The 23,690-nt window shown below is 45.1% G+C and overlaps 1 protein-coding gene across 7 annotated transcripts in view; it reads right to left on the reverse strand.

The window, feature by feature from the left end:
- PSD3 (pleckstrin and Sec7 domain containing 3) overlaps positions 1 to 23,690 on the reverse strand; it is a 118,449-nt gene that overhangs the window by 37,096 nt on the left and 57,663 nt on the right. For all 7 annotated transcript variants that reach the window (XM_032674651.1, XM_032674652.1, XM_032674654.1 and 4 more), the window contains 2 exons: positions 23,215 to 23,304; positions 1,602 to 1,645 (listed from right to left, as the gene is read on the reverse strand). In XM_032674651.1, coding sequence (XP_032530542.1) covers positions 1,602 to 1,645; positions 23,215 to 23,304 — 134 coding nt within the window. The remainder of the gene's footprint in view (positions 1 to 1,601; positions 1,646 to 23,214; positions 23,305 to 23,690) is intronic.

Raw genomic sequence — 23,690 nt, forward strand, 5'->3', positions numbered from 1 at the left:
CCAGTTGGAATCAGCAGCCCTTTTTAAGTGAGGCTGCACACCTTGACAAGAAACTCATTTGCAGATCATGAACTTAAAACAAGGAAGAGTGGAAGCCAATTGGCCTGCAAGACCTATGGCAGGTGCTAGGACTTCTAGCACAAAAGGTGCAGCAGCATGCACTCCAAACATATATTATTCCCAAGAAGGTGAGGTTTCAGATATGTAAATACGTGCAGGGAAATATTTTGTACAGGCAAAATAGACAGAAAACAGCATTCTTCTATTTTACACCAAAATCCACTGTTCTGCAAGTAGTAAGATCTAAAGGAGACCCTTCTCGTCTTAGTTAGAACAGCTGGGCCCAGTTCATCACTGGATGGGTGGAACCCAAAACTATGTATTCTATAGCCTTCCATGCCATTTCCCAGAAACTGTTATCAATGAACCATTTACACCATCTGCCCATAGAGCCTGACTCCTCAGGCTATAAACTAGATGTTAAAAGGCCTGCGAGATAGGAAGTTGCTTTTGTCCTCACACCCATTGAGGAACCCCCTGCCCTGAGGGAGGTACTGAGCATTCCTACCTGAACTGGAGGATATGTAATCTTGGAGTCCTGGGACTTTTTTAACCACTCGTGGGATCCAGAGGAAGACTGCAGATCACCGCTCTCAACCAGACTGCAGATCACCACTCTTGACCGGACTGCAATCACCACTTTTGACCAGACTGCAACAGCACTCTCACCAACAGGTTTTCCCCTCTCCTTTTACTTTGGACTTGGGACCCAAAGAACACCACTCTGTTCATGCCCCAGGGTGTTGGGTTATACATTTGGGTTTTGTGAGTTAAAACCACTTGTTTGTCTGTATGATCGTACTTATTGTATTATTTTATTAAATTGTTACTCTGACTTATAATCTCTCTTTTGAGTTGAGTTCATTTCCCCTGCTGGTTTACCTTTAAACCGGCACACTTCTACTCTTTGCTGGCATAACTAGACCACATGAAACCTGAGCACAGAGAAATGTCAATTTAACACAATCTGAAATAGAAGCTTTTGCTTGTCTGCAGTATTTCCACAGTTAACAAGTGTTAGCCTGTCAAAAGCAGGTAAGGATTGGGGGTGATATCAGACTTTGTCCAATTTATCATCTTTCATATTAGGCTGTTGTCAAGTTATCCATAGTTAATCAGGAGACAAACCAAGACAATAAACCAACAGCAGGAAACTCAATCCAAGACGTGTGTTTCTATTCAGCAGTTCTGACACAATGTACGGAAAGATAAAGGGAGAAGTCAACTTCTGTTTTATTTATGCAGTCATAGAACAACAGAGGATTTAATTTCTCTCTTTTCAGGCTGAAGTTTCCTACTAAATGAAATGTCCTCTTTCCTTACAAATGCAGTTGGCTCCTATCATTAACAACTCCCCTTGCTGGAGAAACAGATGAGGCTGAATTGCCAGGTCATTCATTACCAGAAAAATCAAACTCATTATGTACACTGGCTATCTTCTACAGGCTTTGGAGCCCACACAGATGGTGTCATAGGAGGTATAAACAGATTACTATACAGGTTCTATTTTTAAACTCCTAATTTCTACACAGTATACTTACACTGCCCATTCCAGCTTTTCATTCTTGATTGAATTGTAGAGGGCCTGCAAAGGGAGAGAAATGAGATGGAATTATTGCTTGACCCTTATCACACATGAATACATTGAGGAAATATACACATATGTTGAGGAAAGGTACCCAACTAATATCAGCAAGCAAGCTGCCTCTGACCAAGAAAGTACCATATCTGCTCATAGGAATGCAAAAATGTGGAGCAGAAATCTCACCTACGGAAAATATCCTAAACGCAGGTTTTGAGACTACAGTCATTTCCTCAAGCAGGTTTTTGGGGTTTGTGGTCTCTGCCTTTTTAAAATAGGAGAATCACAGAATGGCCTGGGTTGGAAGGGACCTTAAAGATCATCTACTTCCAACACCCCTCCCATGGACAGAGACACCTTTCACCAGACCAAGTTGCTCAGAGCTCCATCCAACCTGGCCTTGAACACTTCCAGGGATGGGGCATCCACAAATTCTTTGGGCAATCTGTTCCAGTGCCTCACCAACCTCACAGTAATGAATTTTTTCCTAATAGCTAATCTAAACATACTCTCAGTTTAAAGCCATTCCCCCTTGTCCTGTCACTACGTTCTCCTGTAAAAAGTACTTGTAAGCTCCTTTCAGGTACTGGAAGGCTGCAATTATGTCACCCCAAAGCCTTTTCTTTTCAGGCAGAACAATCCCAGTTCTCTCAGCCTTTCCTCATAGGAGAGGTGATCCATCCCTCTCCTCATCTTGTGGCCCTCCTCTGGACTCGCTCCAACAGGTCCATGTCCTTCCTGTGCTGAGCACCCCAGAGCTGGATGCAGTGTTCCAGACAGGGACTCAGCAAAGCAGAGGGGCAGAATCCCCTCCCTTTCCCTGCTGGTCACACTGCTTTTGATGCAGCCCAGGACACAACTGGCTTTCTGGGCTGTGAGTGCACATTGCTGGGTCATGTTCAGCCTCTCACCCACCAGCACCCCCAGGTCCTTCTCAGTAGGGCTGCTCTCAATCTGCTCATCCCCAGCCTGTGCTGATACCAGGGTTTGCCTGCACCCAGGAGCAGCACTGTGAACTTGGTCTTTTTAAACCTCATGAAATTCCCATGGGCCCACTTCTTGAACTTGTCCAGGTCCCTCTGGATGGCATCCTGTCCTTCTGGTGTGTAAACTGCATCAGTCAGCTTGGTGTCATCCGCAAATCTGCTGAGGCTGCACTCAGTCTCTTTGTCTATGTCATTAATGAAGACATTATAACACTGGTGCCAATACGGACCCGTCAGGGAAACCACTTGTCACTGATGTCCATTGGGACTCAAGAGACATTGACCACCACGCTCCAGATGTGATCATCCAATCACTTTCATATCCAACAGTCCTCGAAATTCAAGGTTTAACTTAATTTCTGACACTCAGTGAGATCTTTTTGTCATTTACTTTAATGGGGGCCAAGATTTCACCATATCAGCTTGCCTGTGAAAACCTTTTAAGGAGCTCTGTACCAAATGCAAACAGCCGAAAGGCATTTCTGCCAATTTGCAGACATTTCTGCCAATTTGCAGGCATTTTGCTTAATTTTCAGATGAGGCCTATCAAGAGATTTTAAGACCACTGTGTGGGAAGAAAGCAAAAGAAAGAGCTAGTATTTCTCCTACCATGTTGCTAGCAGTCCAGTAGAATTACACACACCTCCATTTTTCTACACAAGCTCATGCTGATGCTAGTCACCCAGTATTTTTTATTAGATGCCACTGTGTTTCTCAACTATTTGGCCAAAGCCCCCCTCTTATTCTTTGACTCATTCTTATCTTCCTACTATGATCAAAATCTCTCTTACATTTTGAGCCAGAAATAAAAGGCTTACTTCAAATAAAAGGGGTAGTGGCTGCATACTTTCCCCAGTTGCTGCCACATTTTTTCAGAAGTAGCATTTTTTTTCCCCCAGTTGGCTGAATGAGTTTTCGAAACAGCAAAAACCTGGTTTGGGGAAACACAATTGTTGCTCTATGGTCCAAATGCCTACAATATTGGGTCACAACCTCTGAAAATGACACCTGCTCTGTGCAGTACTGCATTTTATGAGATTTCACCGCTAGGAGACTCTCCAGGGATCACTGCAGTCAAAGAGCAGGACACATGAAAGCAGAAGTCCAGATTGATACAGGAACAACAAATGCCCCAGGCTTCTGCCTCATGAAATGTGACATGTGTTTGTCCCAATCTCTACTAATGAGCCAGATTCCCTCTTCCTTCTTTAGGGAGTAACAGACACTAACCCAGTCATATGGCATACGTTTGACAAAGGACACTGTCTCCTATAGAGCATCAAACATAGCCTGTCAGAAAGTCTCTGCTATTTACAAAACAGAAAAAAAATCCTAGGGAGTATCCACAGCCTGGGCAGCTGTATACAGGGCATGTTTGGTGTGTCTACCGAGCATGTTCACGGAGAGCTCCAGCAAGGAGACCTCTCAAGGAATGCAGACACATGAGTTCTCATGCCTGTCCTCCAACCTACGTCTCTGGTAGAGCCTGCTGCCAGGCTGCACACCTGATTCTGGACTCACCAGCCTTTTAGAGCTGTTTTATGTCCCTTCTCCAAAACAGTTTATGCTTTAACACTTTCCTGCTGTCTACTGGGCACTCACATGTTCCAGAGAAGTAAAATTTCCTCCTGCCATGTTTTGCAGCCAGTAGTGGATGTGTACAGCACAGCACCTGCTCTACCATCTATTTGATGGTTGTTCCCCAAGGCCCTGATTCAGACAGCAGCTCTTTTCAGCAGACATTTCTCCAGGGTATGACTAAATCAAACAAACTCTGAGACAAGCACCTAAATGCTTCACTGAATTGCAACAAGCTGATCAGAGATTATGGTGTGGTCATGACTTTCACTGTACTTAACTGGCTGCAAGAACAGCTTTTATTAACTCATGTTTTCTCTCTGGGAGATGAAAGAAAAGGAAAAAAACCTCTAATTTAAAACACTCTTACAGTTTGACAACAATCACCACTTCTTACCTGCTAGCCTGGGAAGTGCTTGGAAAATTAACTGCACAAGCCAGAAAATGGGAGGCTCAACCACAGCAGGGAATGCTAGAATGAATACTGTGTGGGTCTCATCTTCCAAGCTGGACTGATACCACTTGGAAAGAGGAAAGATTTTCTATCCCTTTTGGCACCCAAGGCTACTATAGCCAGGATCCAAACCCCAACATATCAACCACTCAGCAGTGTCTGACTTCAACACTTTGACTTTTTAGTTCTATTACCCACAATGCAAAGACATACTCCTTAACAGCTTACATCTTTCCTCTTTCTCATAATTGCTGATCTCTTGGTCCACCACACCTGAGGCCCAGTATTGCTGCTAGCTTCTTGGAGAAACAAATGCAGTTTTGAAGGTAGAATAAAAGAAATTGCTGCATAAAACAGAACAGCAGGCAAAATCATAGGCATCTTCTTTACTTTAACTCCAGTGCTCTTTCTTAGAGCTTCAATTTGAACCTTAGAAGATTGCAGTGTAAAAAAAGATGAGATTTTTCATGTGTTTGTGGGATTTGTTTGCATTTCTTCATAAACTAGGCAAGAACCACTTTCCTTTTTAAGTGGAAGGCTGTAACTCTTTAAGAAACTGCTGAATCCCATCCCCATTTTCCCTTTGGTAAGCAGGTAGGACAACTAAAAACCCAGATTTTCACAAGGCTCTCACCAGTTGGTACTTTTATTCAAACAGGAAAGAGAAGCAAAACTATGCAGAGAACGCTTTTGAAAACTCCTGTTTATTTTATAGATCTGCCAAGAAAAAAAAAAGGTCACTCGCCATCCTCACCTTCCTCAAAACTTCGTCACATGCACAAACCACTGGACCCATTTAGACAGGCTGCTCTTGTCACCTGCCAGCTTCCAGCTATGCTGTGAGTCACCCTCTGCATGCAGAAGCAGCGCACAAAAGAAAGGCACAAGCAGGTGAGCACAAAGGCACAAAGAGGTAGCAAATTACCCAGATACCCATCTTGGTAAATCGTCTAGGAAACAGCCAGCACAGGGGCCGCAAAGCCTGGCCAGCAGGGTGCAAGATGATGAAGAGGTCCCAGAGCACTGTACAAGCCCTCCCCTCAAAAGGCAACATAGGGCTATCTCATGAAGCAAACTACTGACTCTCTGTATGTACCAGCCCATGCAGAAAAGCCTGCCAAGAGGGAAAGGAATGCACCACAGGTGTTTTTTATACTTGCTCCACACACAAAGGAGGAGCCAGAAACACCTGCCATGAGCAGGTGAATAGGCAAAACTAAACCCAAGTTCAGAGAGACGGCAGGGATGACCCAGACTGTCTTCTCTAGTTCTTGTCTCCCATGCTCTTTGCTCCCAACCAATTCCTCTCTGATTTCTGGAGTTATTGTCGGGGAAAGGATCATCTGATCATTATAGGATATAGCCTAGGTGGGTTTTAATGCCCCAAGGACAGGGATGCACTCGTGCTCTCTGAGCCAGGTCCCTGCCACTCTTCCCTGCTACCAGTGGCAGAAGCCCTGTCTGAGTGAATTTCTTCTTCACCTTCAGCTGATAACGGCATGCTTGATCCCAGGCAGCCAAGGAAGCCCTGAACGCACCTCTGGGCAAAGACATGCTCAGTCTTTGCAGTCAGAAGTTCAGCATCTCCCCCAGTCACTCAACACCCATTGACTGGCTCTGCCCTTCGGACCAGAGCAGTCAGCCAGACATAAGCCCCAGCTCCTGCCATATGTGCTTCACTGGAGGGAGGAAAAACAACTAAAGTAGTAGAACCCTACAAAAATAAAACAGGTTACAGAGGGAAGAGATACCACACATGTTAAGTGTCTGAATCGAGTCTAAGAGGTGTTCATCCTTTGGACCAGGGCATAGCTCTGTGTCATTGCCTTCTGCTAGGTTTGGATGGGGTGTAACACACTGCTACATACCACTCCTGGCTTGCTGTTTAGGTGACTGCGTGAAGGTGGCCCTCCCTCAGAACTGTTGCTTGCATACAGATCTATACTACTTCACCACCTGCTGTTTGACACCCTCCCCCAAAATCCAGATCTTGACATTTTCTCCTGTCCTCGTGCACAGATCTGTAACACTTGGCAAGGCGAGGATAAGGGCTCTGATCACGGAGTGCCTGTAGCTCCTCGCCAGACTCAGAGCCCACATGCCCCTGATTTCTCATGCATTTCCCCCTTCCGATGAGGATGCAGCAAAGGTGCCAGAATAGTACCCCCAAAAAGCCTGTGCATTAGTGCACAGCATGGTGTGTCTGCTGATATTGCTCTCAATTCCAAATTCCACTGGTTTGTACAACAAACGTTCTCCTAACAAGCCAGCATACATTATTCATAAAACAGCACAGAGCTGTTCAGCAGCATATGGAACCGATGAATGTTGTTTTGGTGTGGGTGGAGATAGGGTTGATAGGAATGTTTTAGGGGGAAGGAAAGGAGATCATTTCACCCAGGGAATTTCAAGTGCGTCACCAACTGGAGGAGAACATTTCTAAGAGAAACTCCTCTGTTAAAAATCTGGTTTGTATGGAGAAGGATGGGGAGGGGGGAAAGAAAAAAAGGAAGGAAAGATTGTGCCAGATATATTATCATAAAACAGAAAAGAATGGTTAGCTGGGGCTCCTGAGAGCCAAGAAATTAAAACCACACAAGAAATGCGTCCTCTGCAAAATTGATACACAGGGGTTGCTTGAAAAGATCTGTTCTGTACTTACTGGAGTGTTTCATCAATGTTAATGTAAAGGCAGCATATGCATTACTGTGGATGAACAGAGAAAAGGCTAGAGAAGTGTTTCTTGATAGTGGAGCACCTACACAGCCGATTTCAAATTATTTTATTGGCCCTGTGCATTTGCAGGCAGGACAGGCACAGGCACTTTTCAATTCAGTCCACGGCTGTGGGAAAAGAGTGTGCCAGGAGAAGAGACTGCTGAGCACACTGGGTCTAAAAAACGATCCTAAGGACTCACCCTGCATGCAGTCTAGATTTGAGCCTACTCTCCAGAGAACAAAGGTACATCAATTCACAGCATCCTTTTCACAAGTTCTCCTGCTGGCCTGAGGCTGTGATACTTGCCTGTAATACACACCCAGGATGCATCACTTAGTGGACCTGCACACATACAGATGCATGTGGATACACATATGTGCACAGAAGCACTGCCTGATGTGTTTCAAGGAAATGATAGGTACTTGGGCTACCCAGCTTCTCTGACACTGGCAGCAAGCAGACCTCACATGCAGGCACCATGTTGGTGCTTTGTTCATACTAGCTAAAGCATGAGGATACATAACACAGACTAGCTAAGCAAAATAGGCTGAGTCACATAAGAGAAAAGTAACAGAGGAGTATGTTTCTGAGGCACAAATGGTTTAAATCTGTCTCCTGCTCAAAGCTAGCTGACACAGTCACAGAAACAGGTCTTGAGCATTGTAATTACTTTCAGTGGGGAGCAGATAAAATACAAGGCAGTCCAGACACAAAGAGGGAAACACACCCACATAAACATGAAGAAGACAAGTCTACAAACCAAATCCTGCTTGAGACTAAGGGCAACTACATGGAATCAGTGCCCAGAAAAGCCCAGCTTTGAACTGAAAACAGTTCCCGAGAAGTGATGCACAAGCACACACACAGAGAGTTACACTGATAAAAAGACCTCCTTTGCCATACTACACATTAACAACTTCCAGCTCTCTTCCACCAACACGACAGTATCAAAGAGGCAAAACTCAATTATAAATCAGTTCTCTCAATCAGGGACATCTTAGCAAAATAGATGGGCAGACAAAGATCAGAGGGGGGAAGAGACAGATGAAAAGAACAGGGCTGTCCAAAATCACAAGATGAATCATTGGCACAGCTGCTTGTCATCTTATCAACCAGGCAAGCACCACTGACAGGAATGCAGGGATCTTCTCAACCGTCCATAACACAGCTTTTAGAGGTCTTAGATGCTCCACAGACACAAAAACCTTTGTATGGAATAAGGAAACAGCACAACAAACTAAAACAAAGCTGCAGTGTGCTTCGCAGCTTATTGAGATAGGGAGAAGAAGTGAGTATCTCTCACAGAACAACCTACAGCACTCAAGAGGCAGAAATGTTAATCCCACAGAGGAATGAACAGAGAGCTTTCATTACTGCACTAGTTAACTAACTGTGTCAGACACCATCTCTGGGAGATAGTCTCTGCCCTGAGGACATTACACCATGCATGCACAAAGCCTGGGAGAGGGAACAGAAGTACAGAGATTAAGTCATTCACCCAATGTCAAAAGATTCCGTTTTCACCACATACAGGAGACTGCTCATGCATAAATCCTCCCACCAAATACCAAATACTCAAGCAATTATTCCCATGCTTAGGGTGAAAGTGATCACAGGAGCAGGGTGCCAGAGCACCTTCAAGATGCAGCCTTTACTTTGATATTTGTTGGATAAGCACATACTGCATCAGCAACAGCCCGAGAATGATGGCCAAGATATTTCTCTGCCACAACTCAGCAGCACACTATTTCTTAGATATGACTAATAAGGTCCTTAAAACAGAGATTCATTAAATTGGACTGTATAAAATGCTTCATTTATTTGTTTGCAGTACTCTGTCACTGAAGTTATGCAGGTGAGGCTCTGAAATGCCATACAACCTGTAAGCTGGCAGTGAGTGATCTGCTAGGAACTACTGTGCAGCACTGGGGTCTTTTCACTATAGCAGAGGAGGTTTCTCTCAGAACCGACAGGAGATACACAGGAGGGACAGTATGGGAAGATCCATACCTGTGCCTGCTCATTTGCATGCACACAGACACATGGTTAAATACTTGGCTGATGCTTTGAAATATTTCACCCTGATTCAACACACCTTTGCAAGTGGTTATATCTTTTAATCCCAAGACAGAATTAACTGGCAGCAAGAATGAAATCAGAGGCACATTTGGTCCCGGCACAAAGTTCATTCAACCCTTGGAGACACGGAAAACCTTTGGGAAGGAAACAGCTATTAAAGGTCTTGCCAGGAGTTCCTGAGTGCCTCTCAGTTACTGTGTGGGAGCAAGGAATGAGGAAAAAAAAAAGAGATGCTGCATGAAGTGAGGGTGTTTGCTTAGGAACTGAACAACTGGGCTGGGCTGAGTAGGGAGATGCTGCACACAGTCACTGTAGCAGATGGACATAGCCTGGGCTCCAAACCACTACAATTCGCCAACATATTCCTATAAAGCACAAGTGACACCTTCCTAACAAATATTTCACAGCAATATTTAATTCTGCATGCAAGTGACACAATATTTTCACCTAGTACCCACACCTACTGAACCACAGAGCTTTAGATAAGGAGTAAGAACTGTTTTTCTATAGAAAACAATTCCCATTAAACAGATAATCCCAAGGACATCACTTGCCAACTCGGGCACCTTTCCCAACATCAGAGCTCTGATTAGCATTGTCACTAGCAAGTTTTCACTGTTTACTATTGCACCAAGCTCAGTGACAGGGTATTCAACTAAGACTCAATCACTATCACAGCAGACCTCTTTCACCTTCAGGCCTCTCCCCAAATGCAGGGATTTTTTTTCCAACCTGACAGCAATTCTGTGATCACTGCAGATCATCCGGAGGTCTTAACTCCTGCAAAGCATAACTGTTTCAACAACACTACCCCCATACCTAACCAAGCAAAGCACTATTAATGTTTTAGTTATTTACCTTGCTTTCTTTAGTAGAAAACTCAGAGGAGTTGGAGATTTTCATAGATTTTGACCGATGGGACTGTCGCCAGAGAGATTCTTCTCGGGAGTATTTCACCGAACCTGTGGCTCTCACCCGGACTTTGCTGGTGCTCTGAACACTGTTAACTCCAATCATTTCCAAGAGTGAGTGTATGGGATGGGGAAGAAGAAAGCTACTGGAACTTCCCAATCCCCTGCAGAGGAACTGGAAAAGGTTACGTCTGGAGAGCCCAGGTTCAAGCAATCAGTGTTTGCTTAAAGCACACTAGGCTGTTTTCCCCAGCATATTCAGGCACAGTGTTTGGAGCCAGCCTGATTGTTCCAGGCATTGCTCACGTCACTGGACTGGGGGGGGGGGGAGGAAAAAAAGAAAAAGAAGAGGCTGATAGAAACTCCTCCCCTGCTCCGCTCCCCTCTCCAGCATCAACTCCCCCTTCATACACACACCAACAGTGACAGGGAGAGAGGTGGAGAGAAAGATGTTGGAACAAATGCCAGCAGATCAAGCAAGAGAGATTCATTTTCAGTTCACGGGGCCACACTTCCCTGCCTGCAACAGCCTGGTATGCTCGTTACTGCCTGCAATAACAAAGAACACTGTGAAAAGAGTCTTCAGTCACCTGCCAGCTACACACTTCTGGGTGTGAGCAATACTGACGGATTCCCAAAGCGTTGGAGAAACGAGTGAAAACCCACAACACCATAATGAACTACTGGCAAGCCTCAGATAGATGCATCAGCAAATTTCCACAACTCCAAGGGTTTGCACTTACTAGCCAGAGTCCTCAGGGTGCCTTCCCAGGGTGCAAGGGAGAGCAAGACCACTTTCACAAGCTAAAAGGGACTCAGGGGAACTTTCCCACGGTGATCAGTGCAAACCAGTGGCAGAGCTGTGAGCAAGCAGCTAGGGACTCATCTCCCCACTCGGCATCCAGGAGAGCTGTACCTGTAGCCCTCCACAAGCAAACTGCATGCTTCAGTGGCTGACCCCACCAGCACTGCAGCCCCCAACTGGCACCCTTTTTCTCCCTTGTGGGAAACCCACACAGCCTAGTGATGGGGCCACTGCCACGGCCCACGGATGCCAGAAGCACTGCTCCAACCCACAGGAGCCTGGCTCTGGAGGTTAGGCACGCTCCAGGCACCTGGAGCCACTCTCCCCCATGCAGGGTGAGAGGGGAGGCCGACACCAGTGGGAGCTGGTACTCTTACTTAGGGGTGGATGCGCTATATAAGGGAAAAGAGGTGTTTACCTCAATGTTGCAAAAGCACCATCATTTCTGGCTCCTGGAGACCTAGAGTGCAGCAGACTGTGCATTGCCATGGCAACATGCTCAGATGAGAGAGAGAGATTTCTCTGCTCTGCTTTGCTCAGCACAGGATCGTGGCAGCTGCCGACACGCACTGGGGCAGGTGGAGCAGCTTGTGCAAGCAGGAAGGCAAAGGTGGACAATGGGGACATTGTCCCCAACCCATGAAGGGCATACAGCTTGTGCAGAAGGAGCACAAGGAGCTGGAACACTCTGCAGCATGGGGACCTCAATGCAGGCTAACATCGGGTTCAGCAACCTGCCCCGTGCCACCAGCTCAGCAGGCAGGGCAAGGACAGCAGCAGTGGGGTCAGGGTCTGAGAGGACACCAGAGCCTCTCCTGCCCCTCACACGATGACATACAGGGAGCTGCAAGTCTGTGCATGCAGACAGGGAAAAGGTGTTGCTGCCCTGGCATGCTGGGGTGAATGTCCCCTGCCGAGATGCATCAGGCAGCTGAAAAACTGGGTGAAGAGGCTCCAGTCCCCATTCACACCTGAGTCCCATTCAGTGTCTGCTGAGCCACGCCAAGGCAGACTGGGAGTTTGCTCACCCTATGTCGTGTGCAACAGCACCCAGGGGTAGGTAAGATGCAAATGAACTGAGTGGGCTTTTCCCCATGTTACATCTTCTCAATCTCTTGCAATCAGGGATTTCCATCCTTACTGGGCAAATGGCTAGACAGCCACATTATGGTCCTAGGTGCACTTTTGCTCGTAGGAGGTGCTGCTGTCTCCCCAGCACGCAGCAGCCCTTCTGACAGCAGTCACCCTTTGCTCATGTTACCCCCAAGGGTGCTACAGGTGGAAATCCTTCCCACAGACTGCAATAGACATGGGCCATGCTGAAGGACAACAGTCAGTGGAGCAGGGAACAGGCAACCTAAATATCAATACAAGAGCTGTCCCTGGGTTGAGAAACTTCTGATTCCTCGCAGATCCTGCCTCCCTCCTGCTTAAGGTACAGATTTCTTTCCTCCCAGACAAAAAGCAAAATGCATCCTTCATTTTCACAATAGTCAGGTCTAGCAAGCCCATCCCTACCTCATACATTAAGATCAAATCTCAGAAGTGCTCCAGAGCCTTTTTACACAAACCTGTCATTGCTGGAGAGTAACTGAAATAAACCTTTTTCTCTGGCAACAAGCAATTGCATACTCTAAGTTACTTGTGCCACTTCCCAAAAGAAAGTGTTATGTTACTTAACCCATCTGAAATTATCCACTGCTAGTGGAAAGGCTTTTCAAAGAAAATCTCTTTTTTGAGGAAAATTTTCACTGCAGTCAAACCGCTCCAGATGAGCTAAGCAGCAGGCCCTGACAGGTGCTACGTAAATGGCCACAAATCACTCTCTATCCTAGCAGCCCCCTGCCTTGCAGATTATTCTCACCCTCAGACTTATGAGGCCAACTCCCCAAGCACCCTCAACACATCTGAAATAATTATATTCCCTAAATATCACACACAGACCTAGGCCAATGTCAATTACACAGAGCAATTTTATTATTAAACACAAGCTAGACTGAATCACAGCAATATTTCTCTGGCCCACAGCACTGTCACTGCTGCCTAATTGCAGCAGTTCACAAAGCATTCTCTGAGCTGAGGTTAGCAGATCCTCAGTTAGGACAGGAACCCTCCTCCACGAAGGAGCCTTCCTCCATGAAGAAACAGGTCTGTTTCTTTTGTAACCAAGCAGAGTCCAAAACTCCAAAGGGTGACAGGCTGTTCTTTTTTTTTTTTTTCCCCCAAGTATGAAAAACACTTCTCGACTCACACTCTCCCAAAAAGAGAGAGCCTCCTAAGATCATGCTTTTAAAGCCCTAAATGTCTTCAGATTAGGGATTTGGTTTAGATTTCATCAGCACCCCTGATTTTCATCTGCAAGCAATAATACAATCTTGTACTCCTGACTGAGCCAGTATCCTGTGTACACACTGACTGTATTTCGGGGAAAGACCACTCTTCGACATCAGAGAAGACCCACCATTTTAGGAATCAGCATGCACACAGAATTGATTTATGTGTGTAGCTGAGCAACTGGGATTTCTGAGGGAGAAGTGCATTGTTAGCATAAACAGAGGGATGGAAGGGATGTTTTTGGAGAGGGGCTGAAATAGCTGTGCTATATCAGAAAAATGAAAGCTGACCACACCCAGGGGGCCCTCCAGGTGCGTCAAGAAGTCATAATCTTCCCCTTGTTCAGAGGCCAGCAAAGCGCTGGTAGGAATGGGGCAGAATGCAGATTTTTATTTAGTCAGTGACACCACTGGAGTGACCAAAACGATTGTGACCCTATCCATGGACCTTCCTTATCCGTTCCTCTAAGTAACAAATCATAAACCAGCAGGAAAATTTTAAACTTTGAGTCAACACAGATGCAGGAGGGGAAAACCAGAGTCTCCATTATTCCTTCCATCTCATCCTTTTAAAGCTGCACAAAACCTCCTCACCTGTGACAGGAAAAACGTCAGACTACATCACCCATGGAGGAAATGGGCAGCTGTTCCAACTTACTCTGCAATAAGCTCCTTCCCATCTGTTCCTCCCACCAGTCAAGTTTCCCTGGGAGGCAAAATGTACTCAGTCCTTGCTCGGTCCTCCTGATGTCATTCAGCGAATCAATAACAAAAGAAGTAAAGCTGCAGAATTCAAAGTAAAATTCAGCACTGGCTTTTGGCATCCAAACCTAAGGACATCACTGTATCCGAAGAGGAACTCCAATGTCCTCAAACAAAGCCAAAAGAATCCATTAGCATCATTTAAGCCTGATGCCAATGACAAAAGCACAAACAACAAAAGCTGACAAAATACATAAACACACACACACCAATTACTTAAAATTTACCCTCCAAAGCCAGTAAATGTATTTGTATAGAACAGAAAGGTGGAACTATTTAACGCAGCCATTAAATGCTGTTTGTTAAATAAACAACACTAAATCTCTCATAAGCTTGCTTTCCTTCTTCCTTCATCCTTTTTTATTCCTCCTCAAAACAGAAATGGAGGGGAAAGTTAATTCTGTTGGATAAGCTACTCACACATGATGGCTACAGAACTAGAGCTTAACAACCGCTCAACAGTAACATTCCTGTAACATTAAGATAATGATTTCTGAGATCTGCTGACTAGGGGGAGCTGACAATCAATATTAAATCTAAATGTCTACAACTGCCATCCCTGTGAACAGCAGAAATAGTAGAGCAACCACTTCATTTCTACATGCATAAGCAATCAGGTCAACAGGAATCCTAGCAGGGTAACAGCAGGAATGGTGGGAGAATGATGGATGACCAAGTCAGGGCAACTGAAGTCTCTGTGTTACACGAGGAGCACGTTAAAAGCACATCCACAATCAGCTGGCTCGTGATCACAGCACAGGTCTTTACAACTGACATTTTACATCAATAAACCCCTAAAATGGAGCAGAGCGACAAAACCATAATGGCTGGTAGAAGATCAAAACAATCCTGGTATCATTGTACCTCTCTGGGATCCACATTGCACCCTAAGCCAAAAGAAACCACTCCTAAGGTAGATGCCCTGCTGAGAATGACAGGAGACCACAGGTTTAATGTAAACAAGCTGCTTGATAACGACAGCATGCAAAAAAATCATGCCCCCTGTTATCCTCATTAGCACTGCAAGTGAGGAGGTGCCTTTAGCCATCTTCATGTCCCTTGCAGCAGATCTTAAAACAGCTGTTTCACGGACTAGCTGTTGTACTTCCTGGCAAATCACTATAGTATCCAAGGGAAAAAGTTTCTCGTCTTGAATTCCTTCTTTCAGGAATTATCATCTGCTGTCAACAGAGCTGACAAAAAGTGAGCCACATAGTAGGCATCAACTAACACAGACTACCAAGTTCCTTAAGTTAAAGCTGCCAAATGTAGCTGCAGAAAACAGCAGCACCTTGAACAAATCCATAAAAGCGCCAAACCCCTAAAATTCTGCATGGCTGTGACAGAAACCCACAGGAAGGTGATCCAAGAACTGATGCTGATACAAAACTATCTCAGATCAGCTGCACACAACCTCTGCCTCTGTCCTTGCAGAGAGCATGCTTAGCTTAGAGTCAACAGCACCGAAATAAACCCCTCACCACCCAGCACTCCCACAGAGATCTCCATTAAAAAAAATGAAAAACAACCACTCTCCAAGGCTGACAGCAAACACAGTAACAACAAAAAGGAAAAGGGGAAAAGGAGAGGAAGAGAGGGGGAAAAGAAGAGGGAGGAAATGAAGAGAGGAGAAAGGAAGAGCAGGGGAAAGGAAGAGGGGGGAGAGGAAGAGTGGGGGAAAGGAAGACTGGATGAAAGAAAGGAGGGCAAAAAGAAAGGGGAGTGGAAGAGGGAGAAGTGGGAGAAGAGAGGGGGAGGAAGGGAATCGAGGCCACTCTGACATCCACACAGGTTTCGAGTCACTTGTGCTTGTACGTATTGCACTATGGAAGAAGCAGCTCCAGGGGGAAAACCAGACATAGGCTTTGAAATCCTCTTCCTGCAGGTACCTATGAACGCACCTATGGACTCATGTCTGGCTGCCTTGCACCAAAAGCAGGTGAAATCCTTTCTGAACCACATGATGCCTCTTCCAGAACCCATCTGCCAACAGGGCAAAAAACCGGTCCCTTGGATTTGCCCTGTATTTGTACCAGGCTCTTGTGAACACTTAATCATCCAGGGGAAGTATGACCTCTGAAGGAAACTAAATGTTCCATTTAACATCACAGGAAAGGAGAAAAAACATTTTCAAAATTTAAGGGTCAGCCTAGCACTCTTGTTTGAAAGAAAACAGTGTAAGTGGGTCAGAGAAAGAATAGTCCAATGCCATTTGAAAAGTTGGTGATAAATGGAAGGAATACCAAAGATTTATACAGCAATAATCCTAAAACTGGTGGAAGTAATGTTCTCTCCTCTTCTTTTTTTTTTTTTTTTTTAATATGGTATAAATTATATTCCTACTCCTCCTTCCCTGGAGATGAAGCACAGAACTTAAATTTCAAGCAGATCAGTGGGTGGAAGATCAAAGAATGTTTTTCAGAATTTGTTTTCTACCTACATGGAGGTGGGAGTAATATGTCATAGGGACCAAAATGTATGTGTGACATTGTATTAGAGATTTCCCAGCCTGAAAAGAGTCCAAAATTCCTCCTTTAAAGTGGCAGAGCACATCATTCCTGGAGACTACCAGTCTGTATCCTCCACACTGACAGCATAAGAAATGGTAAGCTCCAAAGGGTGACATTTATCCTTGGGAGCTGCTATGTATTTCAGTTAAAGTAGGAGACAACTGACAGCCTTGGCTATCTGATAGGCTGGAGAAGCTAAACATCAAATATTCCCTTGTCTGATCAACCTAGACAAGACGCTGCAGAGACCTTGCCTCCACAGACGAAAATTAACCCCCCAAACATTCATTATAAGCCTAGCATTGAGCCACGTAATTGCAGCCAGTAGTAATGGAAATTCTTAGCTGACTCTGCTTGGGTTTCACTCCTTGCTGACACAAAAGCCTGGTAGACTAGGTGAGATCTTTTGAATAACAACTGGAAAGTAAAGAGATGAAAGGTTGGAGGAGCAAAACTAAATCAGAGAAGTGCAGACCATGAAAGCAGGAACAGGTCTATCCTGAAATGTTGTTTCCTAGTGAGATAAGCAACCCCTAGTACCATGCCTAGACTATGAAGAGCAATCCTTATTCTTGGATCCCCCATTACAAAATGTTATGGTTTAAGCCTTGTACAAAATACTGCTTTCTCTGCTCAGACACACAGCATCAGGCTTTTGCTATGATGAGGGTTTCCTCAACATGATATCTGAGCTTACTTGACCAGAGAAAAAATATACAGATTTCAGATTTTTCTTTTATATGCATTGAACCAAGTTCTTGGAATGGAAAAAGAAAATACACTTGCATTTGAACAGGGCAGGAGGGTGTAAGGATCTCTGTTATTCCAGGGATACAAAACAATGCACACACCATCAAAACCTGGTTCAATTCACAGCTCTGCACAGGCATGATGAGTGGTTATTACTCTTAAAAGGCTGAATGACAACTCTCAAAAAATTGCAAGTCAAAGGAAACAAAGATCATCACAGCAGGAAGGCTCTCACCAAGGATGGGAGAGGAGTGAAGACAAGTCAGATATTCCCTTCAGTCACTACAGCTCTGTGTCTCCTAAGAGAGGATGCTTTCGCAAACAACTGCTGAAGACCAGGATTAATGATTCCATCCTGCATTCCCTGACTTTTATACTGCCAGATTAGACTCTGCTGTCTCCTAGCAGCTGAAAGGGGCCTTCGGCAACAGATCTTCCATTTCATACAAATAAGAAATGGCCCAGAAATATTATTTCCAACAGAAATATTTTTAAGAGGAAAAACTTTATTTTGGGGGAGAAACATCAAGGCAGAGCTCTGTCTTATTCAGTGAAGCAAAGACACATGGTCCCCTCCAACCCTTCCTCTGCCCACAACTGCAGGGTGCTCGAGCAGTCAGTGCTGTCCTCCTGGGGGCCTTCTGGCATGCTGCCACATGCTGCTGTCTCCCCAAATTCATCAGGTTTCCCTGGAAAGTGGGAATTTCTTACCATAGAGGAAATGGATGGAATGCAGAGACTGCTGATGAGAGCAATTAGGGTGTACACAGCAGTCCGATCAGTGTGATTTCCTCTGTGTAAAGGAAGGGCTGGGGGTGTGTAGGAAGGAGTCAGCCACCTGATGCTCATTCCCTTTTCTCTGCTAAATACCTGAAATGATTGGAATGGATGAAGCAGATGCCACTAATTCGCTTTACACTGAGTGTTTGTTTTGGAGGGCTTTTAAAGGGGATTTAAAAAAAAAAAGAGAGAGAGAGGAGGCAGAAAGACAGTGGCAAAGAATAAAATAAAATCCTTAATTAAAGTGCAGGGAACTGACAGCAAAATTAGATAAACCCTACCTTGCAGCTTCTACAGGAAATTGCATATCCCAGGAATCCTGATCAAGAACTCAGATCATTTAGGAAATTAAGGAGGACTGGAGAGTTCAGCACCAGCAACTCTTAAGTTAATTTGGTCACTTCATTACAGTGCTTCTGCAGGAGATAAGGTCTATCCAAAAAACAGCCTTTGAGAAAAAGCAGATCTTTTAAGCAGGATTGGCGTCTTATCCCCATCAGAAGCCCCTGCCAGGATGATGCTAGCCAAGTCCCTGCAGGGCATCCCAGGTGCCTCAGCGTGATGGAGGTTCCCAGGCAGTACAATGGGTCAATGAAAAGCTACCACCTTCTACCAGAAGACACGCAGCCAGGTCTGACTCCCTCACGTCCAGTGCCCGTGTCACAGGGCAGCACAGCCACCAGAGTCAGCCCCGTGTCAGAGCCTGGGTGATGCTCCTGATTCCATGAACGAGGTACCCTGGACACTGTAAATGCAGAGGATATTTACTCATGCAGGACAGGTGGTACTTTGCACACAGCCTGACAACAGAGCATCCCTCCCAGGACACTGCCTAACAAAAGCAGGGACCCATTTCCTCAGAGGAGACTCCTTGCAGGCTCTCTGGACCACAGTATTTTCTCTCCTTGCATATGAAAGGCCTTGTCACTGCCACCTTGACAGAGTGGACTCCCACACACCTTGTCACAAGGTGACAAGATGAAGACACAGTGGCCAGCACAGTACTGGCACTTTATTTGTGGGGACCACAGTGCTGGTAGGAACTGAAGCAACCATGCACGGCCAAAAGTAGGCTCTTTCCAAGTCAATCTCCTTCTCATTCCAGAAAATCTTGTGAAGACCAGCTTTAAAGAAGGCTGTGGTGTCACTACAGAGTGTCACTATACCAGATTAAAACTGGTATGAGCATGTGAGAAAGGAACCACTCCTACACTGTAATCATGAGGTTCTTGACATTGCCAAACTGTCAGACTGATTTTGTTATTTTCCAAGTAGGGAGACCCTAGTCATGGCTTCCCTTTCTACAGCAATAAGAGAACAATGGTCTGGTCATGACTCCCTTAGGCTAACAACCCACAGGTTGAACTTAGTTGTTTTAACTGTTTCTGCTGTTAAACTGTTCAGCTCTCTCATTCATGGTGGTGCTCCTTCTGCTCCTTACCTCTGCAGCATCTGCAGCAGCTAATCTGGGATGTTGGGTAACTTCACTCCTAAGAGATGAGAGCTGCAGCTGGGTCTCTTTGTCTCACTCAAGTCTCTGTAAACCTGTCACTCATCCCCACCTGTGAATGCTGGTAACCACGTGATTCATTAACAGCCTTAGGATCAAGCCACTCCAGACCACAGTACTGCAGCACCAGCTAGAACACACAGTGGTCACAACTCTTAGTATTTAGTACTCCTTCCAACGCCTCAACTCACCTGAACAAAATGACCTTTGCTACAGTATAAGATCAAGGCTGGAATTTAGGATTACCTTGCCTGAAAACAGCTTGGCACAATATAAAATTATTTGCATGCTTGGACTGTGACAGCTCAAAGGATGGGAGTTTCAAGAAGTCTTCCTGCTTTTGAAAAAATTAACTTCCAATAACCTTAGTCTGCCTGATTTAAAGCAGTCCTGACTCACCTTCTACATCACCCAGACCCACAGAGATAGATGATCCTGATTTACATCAGAGAGAAAAATTTCAGCTTGGGAATGTGGTTCTCATTTACAAGGAATTTATTCCAGTTTGAAGGCATACAGGAACCCTGAAGTTAAGTATAAACTATCACTCTCTGGTCAGAATGCACTGTCAGAACACAAGTGGAAATCAGGCTACTGTCTCCAAGTCCAATCTTTACTAGCAGCTGATGGCAGATAAATGGGATGTGTGATGGACAGTCAAACTGGAGCTAAGTTGGAGTAAAAGGCAAGGTACATATATATCTGCTTGCCTGGTAAAGTACTGAATATATGAATACTGAAAGCAGATCCCATGGGGAGAAGAATGCTTTTAATCACAGTTTGGCACATTTGTCTTTATGGATCCCAACTTTAAAACTAACCTCAGATCTCACTAAAGGAATGAGGAAAAAGAAAAGGCAATGAATCTTTGTGCAGATGGGTGTATGAAAGCAGAATTTTTTTCAGTGTTAATGAACAGACAGCAAGACACAAGGTGAGCAAGATCATATTAGCATTTCTCATTTCTATCTCTAAACAGAGTAAAATATCTGTTCTCAAAGCACTGACAGCAACACTCTGAGAATCAGGTCATGAAGGCCTTGTGGTGTCAAAAATGTTCTCATCGTTGGGAAAAAAACAAAACAAAAAGATGGCTCCCTCAGAGAAGTGTAAAGAAAGGAGCAATTGGATCTGATGTCCCGAGTTTTCTGAGGCTGATAGCAAAGAAGTGTGTCACTCCTCACATGCTGATGTCTGCCCCTTGATGGGTTATTTTCCTATCCAGACAAAACACTCAGGGCCACACTCTGCACTCAGCAGCACCAGGGGTGAAAGGACTGACTGAAGACAATGTTTGATCAATGCCTGTCAGCCGACTGTCCTGGATAGCCCAAGTAGTATTTGCCCCCCTAACACTGTGAACCGGATCCACAGTAAATGCTGCACGGAGCTTCACGAGCCCTGGATGAACACTCAGCTCTCCCTGGTCTTCTCCTCCCCTCCAGCATTGTTCAGCTTTGCTCCAGGACTCAGCAGAGCCGCAGAGCTTTGCAGAGCGGTGCAGCAGGGCTACGAGGACAACACAGAGAGACTGGAGAGGCAGAAAAGCCCACTTGCTTCCCCATGGGTCTGCATTACTCACCCGTGGGTGCTTTGGACCTCACTCCCACAGGGACACACTGCCACCCTGTGGAAACTGTTCTTCCTCTCGCAGGCAGCTGGGGAAGGACGCGGGAAGATGGCTTGCAGCCTCACCAAAGCCCATTAGCTACACTGCTAATGCAGCAGCAAGCCAAATGACTTTGGTGCTGTGCTGAAGCAGAGCTCTGTGAATTTAATTTATTGAGACTAATGCAAAATTAATTTCTGCTAAGTCTTTGTAATCACACGGTTAGTGGCAGGGTGGCTGCTGTGAATGCAGGAGGTACTGAAATGCACAATTAGTACCACTCGCTCCACTGATAAATTAAAAACCAAGGGTCAGTTCATCAGCCAATCTTCAGACAAGTCAGATGAGAGACCAAGGCTGGGATTCACCTCTGTCCTCAAGACATCAAGGCAGCACATAAAAAAGGGCAGAAAGCCCCAGGTAAAGTGGGACGTTGACACTGAACTTTTTCTATCTGTCTACATCTAAAAAATCCTGAGCCCTGATCCTTGCTTTGGACAGCCCAGAGAAGAGCCAGGCAGTCTCAGCATTAGCAGGTGAGCACTAAATGCCAAGGTACAGCCCCAGCTGCATAATTCTGTCAGCAGGAAAACAAACAGCAGGTGAGCACCAGCAGAAGTCTCTCATCAGTGCACTCAGAAGGTTATTTAAACACAGTTTGGAGATCTACTTATTCAATAAGTGCTGTAATTAGCCTGCAAATTAATCTCAACACATCCCTCTATGGCAAACTGAGAAATGAGACTCCTTGCGGGAAAAATAACTTCAAGTGTTGCTGCTGACAGATGAATATTCTGTATCAAGATTTAAAAATCAAAGACGATAAATCTAAAATAAAGGGGTGTTGAGTTTATATTCCTCACTACTTAGTAAGATCTCAGGCAGGAGGGCCCAACAAAAAGCTCCCTGAAGAGGCTGGAGGAACTGAAGAAACCACCAATACTAGAAAACAAAGTCTGCCACTTGTAACCATGCAGGTACATCTGTATTTCACAATGGGCCTGACACAAAACCCACAGAAGAGACAGAAACTCTTTTGATTTATTTCAGTAGGCTTTGGGTCAGCTCTCAGATGCAGCAGCCTCTTATTTTTATTTCCATCACAATAAAATAAAATTAAGAACTCTAGTGTATGCGCACCTGCCTTCATTCAAACAGACTGCTGTTTCACGCCAGCAATCAGACAAAAAAGAAGTGAAACATTCTCATTATTATTGACAATGAAACAAGATTTGTCCTGCTCAGCCTTATTCCCTGTTCTTCATATTTAACTCCTGGCACAAACTTAATGAACAAAACCCGAAGCAAAGCAGCCTGTGCCAGACAGCACATTATAATCTGAAATTACATCTCCAGTTCTAATGTGAAAACCCCAAAGCACCTTTGATGAAAAAACACACATGCCCTCCAGATACACAGAGATAAAGATTAGCTCTTAAGTATTCAAAGTCAGAACCAACTGGCTGCTTCTGCCCAGTGTAATCAGGAGACAGCGCTCTGGGTTGGCATGGGCACAGGACTTCACAAGGCACACAGCTCTGGAGCCAGCCCTGCCGGAGTTCAGTCTCACCTCTCTGTGCTGCAGAGAATCTCAATCACTATCAAGTGAAGGCAAGAGGGAAAACAACAGAATAAACACTGTATATATTATGTATGTTCTGGGAGGAGAAACGTGCCCCTCGCTTGTCATGTCTGACAATTAAGATTCAGGAAATGCAAGACCCAGTGTTTGTTTTGAAGCTTTGCTCAGTAAAAACGAAACCCACGTTCTGTAGTTAATTCCTTACCTTCAACAGCCCTTTTGGGAAGTCTTTGCCATCGTTCATCCCTTGAAGGTTAGCAACAAACTCTTGGCAGGTCATCTTTTTCCCAATGTTCTGGAAGGGATGTCAGAGAAACACAGCATCATATTCCTGCTGCTTTCCAAAATGACATGAGTGAGCAACATCAGATTAAATGCACCTCCCTGCTCTCATTTTAAGCCCAAGGCAGGCAGCACTAAGAAAGCATTCACGAGATTACTCAGAGACAAGTATCCTTGTATGCATATAGCCAGAAAAGGGAAGGTGTTTTTGCACCAAAGGGCCCACACACCCATCCAAAAAGAAGGACAACTTAATACTGGGGGTAATGAAGAGGGCAATGATGAAGCTCTCCAGTAACTCCATGGTGCCTTACATCCACATCTCAAAAGGCTCTACCAGCCTCTGACGGAAAAGTTCTACCTGAATCTGCTGTGGGGCACAAGGGAACAGCTGACTGA

The sequence above is a fragment of the Chiroxiphia lanceolata genome, chromosome Z (genome assembly GCF_009829145.1).
Source record: "Chiroxiphia lanceolata isolate bChiLan1 chromosome Z, bChiLan1.pri, whole genome shotgun sequence".
NCBI classification, from domain to species: domain Eukaryota; kingdom Metazoa; phylum Chordata; class Aves; order Passeriformes; family Pipridae; genus Chiroxiphia; species Chiroxiphia lanceolata.